At 35.3% G+C, this 5,971-nt stretch overlaps 1 protein-coding gene across 1 annotated transcript; it reads right to left on the bottom strand.

Annotated features, from left to right (window-relative positions):
- Positions 1 to 1,755: 1,755 nt before the first annotated feature.
- On the bottom strand, positions 1,756 to 5,625 carry LOC149540530 (putative UDP-arabinopyranose mutase 2). The gene is made up of 4 exons (XM_089801611.1): positions 5,216 to 5,625; positions 4,114 to 4,364; positions 2,712 to 2,880; positions 1,756 to 2,602 (listed from the first exon to the last, which is right to left on the bottom strand). Exons 1-4 carry the CDS (start codon positions 5,537 to 5,539, stop codon positions 2,261 to 2,263), a joined length of 1,086 nt encoding a protein of 361 aa, XP_089657737.1. The 5' UTR covers positions 5,540 to 5,625; the 3' UTR covers positions 1,756 to 2,260.
- Positions 5,626 to 5,971: the final 346 nt, after the last annotated feature.

Genomic DNA, 5,971 nt, shown 5'->3' with positions numbered 1-5,971 from the left:
GTAGAAGAAACAGAGTATTGAATATTAAAATAGTTGGTTTTGCACAATATTGCAACAAATAAAGATTTGTAACATATGAAGTGGAATGGTCATTTACAAAGACATTATATGTAGAGCCATACATCGTTACTAATAAATATATGTGCTTTCTTTTGTTTAATTTTGTAACATGTGCCACAATTTATAATGAATATTGTTTTCTGATAGTTGGTTCAACATGCATGTATATGTTAAGTGTTAATTCTATTTATAATAATTATTTATTATAGTCGATGCTTTCATTAAATTCTTCCACTTTCTCAATGACAAGCATCAATTTATTTTTCAAATGTCAAAATATTTATAACAATGATTGATGTCACTGTAAAAAGCCTCTCAACTTAATGAAGAAACACCTAGCCTTCCCCAAGGGGAAGTAGTCAAACTTTTTGATAGGAAAGAGAAAGAAGAGCATTATGCATTTGAGGATTGGGAGAAATTTAGATTTTACGAGAATGAGATTATTGTGAAAAAGGAACTAGAGGAAAATGATGGATCACATAGAGTGGTTCAAAACGTTAATGCTAAAAAATACACAATCAAACCCAAAAAGAACTTGCTTAACTACAAAAGAAGATGCAGAGGATCAAAAGACAAAGGACAAAATAAAAAAATGAAAAAGACTATAAAATCTCTAGAGGACGTTGGACAAGTGGAATGAATGAACTTCCTACCCAAAGACTAGAGCTATCACTATGAGTTCCTTTCTATTTTGTGTTGTTTCTTTAATGTTTTGTCCTTTTTTGTAGGTAAGTTTTGTACTAACAATAGGGCTAATTTTTTTCTTATGGCTAGTTCCTTTCTTGTGCTATTATTATCTTATATACACACAATAATCAATACTAACATAAATAAATGTATCTAATTTTTCTTTCTAAATAGGAACCAAATTTAAATTCACATAACGAATCGACACTAGACATTTCAACATCATACCTACAATTCAAAAATCAACATAGCTTCAATGTGATGTTTATTTCTAGACTAGGTATATCCTCTCAACATACTTAGTGCTTATAGAAACTACGAAACTTTGCTCAATGCTAATAGAAACTTTGAAACTTTGACCTAGAATATTAACTTAAGATAATATAGATTTTAACAGTAGTAAACCTTACAAGAAAGAAATTAATCAATCTGCTTAAGAACATCAACCAAAATTACTTCAATTGTTGTATGCAAACTTTATCATGTCCACCAGGATTAAAATGCATTGATTATTTCTAAACCAAAGATTAGATGGTATCCTATAACTTTAATAAAATATTCTGAACTCTCAGATGAAGTTTAGTTTGAAGAATGTTAAACTAATAAAGCAATATGTTGATTTCATAAGTGGACTTGAAAAGATAATTATAAATTTATGTAAGTTTTTGACGATTAATATTTATTTTAGTTTTCCTGAATATCTTTGAAAATAATCAACAATCTTACTAAATTGAGATACCTTCAAAGTGCACTTGATTTACAAGTCTAATCATACTAGGTGCCCTAATGATATTGGTATAAATATACAACAATTCCAGCAAATAATACTATTTCTTGACTTTTTCCAGAAGACGGTACACATATCAGCAAAAATATGCTATATTTACAACAAACAATACAGCCATTAATGCAAACCAATTCACCAAATTTGAAGACCAACTAATAGAAATTATAAATTAACATGAAATACCTGCAGGATATCATGCACATTCAATTCGACAGATACCATTTGAGAAAATATATGAGATAATTATAGAGGAATGTATCAACGTTTAGGAATAAGTCTCTTTTGATTAGTAATAGCTTTCCGCCGATTTCTTTTCCATCAAGTTGTAGAGAAAAATTCAGATCCAGACTAAAGATGTGTTGATTTGCCACTTTATATACAAGACTGCATTTGGCTCTTACATATAATCCGAACTTTAGAGCTGCTTAGCAATATCATACTTAACGTTACACAAAATAATGAGCTCTTTAACTTATTCAAGTTCTATAACTACTGCCATACAAATGAAATGAATTGGCAGTACTCCTTATAATAGGAATATAACCAAGCAACCATAAAGCTTGCACCTAACAGTAGCAACTAATATAAATTGGATGGTAATACTTAGGCAGGCTAACCTACAATAGAGCATAGCTGAAATAAATGTAATCACCTAGTAGCAATAACTGGACCAAACAGTAAACAATGGTTTCTAAGTTCTAACAGAACTATTGGGTTGATTCCATCCTACTTAGCCGATCCATTAGGAACTATAGATTCCTTCTTTTGAGCAGGGTTAAGTTCATCCCATGCCTCAATCCATGTGACCATGGCATCTGCTAGCTTCAGGAAATATGGATCTATTTCTCCAAGCTTCTCTTTTACCTGCTTTGAGAGCTCAATGTAGCATTGCTGCACAGATGTGAAGTGTTTGGGAAGGGTAACAGATTGGAAAAATGGAATTATTTGCTCCTGCCAAAATATTCCCTTATACTCTTTCTTCAAATTCACAAATGGATTGCTGGCTTTGCTGTGCCAAATGTATGGCAATCCCGTCTTCACTCCCAACCCCAAGTGATCACATATCACCTGAAACCGAAACAAAAGTATTAAGTTCAGATAATGAAAACCAGCAATTGAACCCAAAATCAAAAGAAAGCTGATGATTGAACTACAGAGACAAGTTTCAGTGTGAAACCTTAATACACCAGCCTGCCCACATGTCATCATAGCGACCAATAGGCTGGCCATCGCCCATTAGACCAAAATACATTGCAGGGCCAATCAACTCACGGTCGAAGGCCAAATTCATCCCACACATGGGGAATAATGAGCCCTTTGGAATCGTCAGAACTGCATCCACATATCTACAGGGCAGCAGACATGGTTAAGCCCATGGCAATTATCAAATTTACTTTCAGGTGAGAATTTGAAAGATGCAAATGCATTCAAATATAACTATCCAGAATCCACATATCTACAGGGAAGCAAACAAGGTTAAACCCATGACAATGATCAATTTTACTTTCAGGTGAAATTTTGAAGGATGCAAATGTATTCAAGAATAACTATCCACATATCTACAGGGCAGCAGACAAGGTAAAGCCCATGACAATTATCAATTTTACTTTCAGGTAAGAATTTGAAAGATGCAAATGCATTCAAGAATAACTATCCAGAATCCACATATCTACAGGGAAGCAGACAAGGTTAAACACATGACAATGATCAATTTTATTTTCAGGTGAAATTTTGAAGGATGCAAATGCATTCAAGAATAACTATCCACATATCTACAGGGCAGCAGACAAGGTAAAGCCCATGGCAATGATCAATTATACTTTCAAGTGAAAATTTGAAAGATGCAAATGCATTCAAGAATAATTACAATTAAGATGCAAAGAATAGATCATTAAAAAAAATGATATAATCTAGTAAACTGAAATAATTATGATGTGGGTTAACTGAAAAATTGGGTTGATTATTGATGTTTCTGTTCGTTTGCTTCCTCACATTTTCAATCTCACCGTTGTGTTCAATGTAACATTCCAGTCAAGTCACAATCATTGAGAACTGAATCCATATATCGACAGGGTACCACACATGCTTAAGCCGTTGGTAATGATCAATTACACTTCCAGATGAAAAAGTGAACGATACAAATGGATTCAAGAACAGCTACAAGTAAGATGCAGAATAAAGGTTACTAACACAAAATGCAGATCTGGGCTTGGAAACTAGAATAATTATGAATGTGGGCTGGCTTGAGTTATCGGGCTGATTATTGATGTTCCTGTTCATTACCTTCTTCATATAATGTTCAATCTTACTCTCTGTAATGTCCAATTTACAGATCCAGCTGTTTCAGAATCATTGTGAATACTACTTGATAAGTGTGATGTCGAGAATTTTAAACCCCAGTGAATCAAAATGATATAAATGGAACCTCCCTTCCCCAATCCAAGTGCATAAAGAAACAGTGTGATATTACTACATTGCAACTTTTAAAAGAGAATGAAATGAATCCCCGCTTTAAAAAGCAGGGTGTTTAATTGAAAATTAAAGGTATAAAGCAGCACTCCTGCTGAGAGTAAGCATACCTGGTGTTGCGCTCCATGGGCTTGACAAGCTGAGTAGGGGCATCGTAGTCGGGGATATTGAGCCAGAGGCCATGAGAAACAGCCGTGGGTGTCCCATGACGAAGGCTAAAAGGGTAGCCACGAACAAAATCTGCTCCAGGGGTGTATGGATCATACAGGGTATTGAAGAAAAACGGTGTAGACGGGCACAACAAGTTTTTTATGTGCTGCTCCAGTGCATTTATGCCCTTTCCAGAGGGATCCTTGGCAACCTGCAATGCAGAGCCATTCTAAATGATATATACAACATCAAAATATTATTGGGACTCTTCAAAAGATTTGTTTATTGAATCTATTTTGTCTTTATCACCATGGTTTCTTTTGGTTTGGTGAAATTGGTGCATATATAAATACAGCTCATCTTTCATAGATCGGACAGAGTTACATTAAGACATAACTAGCAAATGGGGGAAATTTAGTATCAGGCAACCATAGAAAAGAAACAGAAGCAACAGATTCGTTAATCAACACTACCCATCTTCAAAAAGATGCACAGGAAGGAAGACATTGCAATGAGACTGATTCGCAAAAAAAATGCAGCTCATCTTCTATAAATCGTATAGAATGACATTACGACACAATTAACGTAATCAGACTTCCACAATCCATTTGAAATGTAAAATTTGTTTCAAACCAATGTGTATGTGTTTTTAGCATCTACGTTCTGTGATTCATCATAGTAAAATGATAATGAATCTTTACTGTTTCATTATTGCACTCTCATCCCTGAGTGTGATCTAAAATATTAATGCTAAAAAAAATCCACAATCAAATCTAGAAACAAATATACATTACCACACAAACCAGCAAAAGAGGGAAATTGAGTATCAGGCGACAATTAAAAAAGAACATAAGCTAAAGAATCAGTAATCAGCACTTCCCATCTTGAAACAAATGCAGACTGAAAGGTATTTAGATGAGCAAACAAATAAAATTTAGTAAATTAACTATCAGGCAACCCCAGACTGAGAACAGCCGCAACGGTATCATGATTCCCAGAGCGGAAAAATGAAAAACAGGGGAACCGAGCAAATCAAATGCCACAAAGGGAGGTGATACTTACAAAGCAGTCATCGTCAATTGTATAAATGTACTTCTTCTTAGAAACCATGTAACCGAAGCAACGGCAGGCGCTGTCCTTGAAGGAAATACATGAGGCTTTAGGGCCGAGAATCCGGTTGATGTCATTACGATTGTACAGTTCATAGTCGAAGCCCTCGGGCACATGGATGGTCTTGGTGGGATCTCCATCCTGAACTATGATTAGATGATATTGCTGAAAAAATGGCCTCCACATCTCCAGAAAATCCAAGTTCCTGATAGTGGGTATCACAATATCAAGCTCATCCTTGAGCATGGGGGTAGGAGAAGGAATTCCGCTTGCCATTCTTCCTTTCAATTAGAAAACCTCAAGCCTTCTTCCGTCCAATTCAAAACCCTTAACCCTACCCAGAAAGAATTAAACAATTCTATGCTAGGAGAAGGAAGCAGCAGGGGGTATTTATCTCAGTTTTTCAGTCATGTAAATAGCCTAACCGAAGGCGCCGCTTCTCTCTTTCCTCCCCATAATTTGTTGCCTCTCCTACGGCTTTTACACGTGAGTGCATTAATTTTAATGGCTGTTAATTCAAGAACAAATTCCAGACTGTTGATTTTGCTCGAGATTATGGTGGTTGTCCTCCACCGCAATGCACGTTCGTCCTTTGTTGGAACTGTCGTTCGGGTGTTTCAGGTGTGGTGTTGATACCATATATACCGTTTTTTCTTGCGTTATTTGTGTTTCTGTGTAACGCCATCTGCGCAGAGCCCATTAAAAAAT

This window comes from Cupressus sempervirens, chromosome 9 (genome assembly GCF_028749045.1).
Source record: "Cupressus sempervirens isolate cs-2001-9-10 chromosome 9, ASM2874904v1, whole genome shotgun sequence".
Taxonomy (NCBI): domain Eukaryota; kingdom Viridiplantae; phylum Streptophyta; class Pinopsida; order Cupressales; family Cupressaceae; genus Cupressus; species Cupressus sempervirens.
The sequence above is the reverse complement of the archived record's forward strand: the minus strand, read 5'-3'. Positions and strand labels throughout refer to the sequence as shown.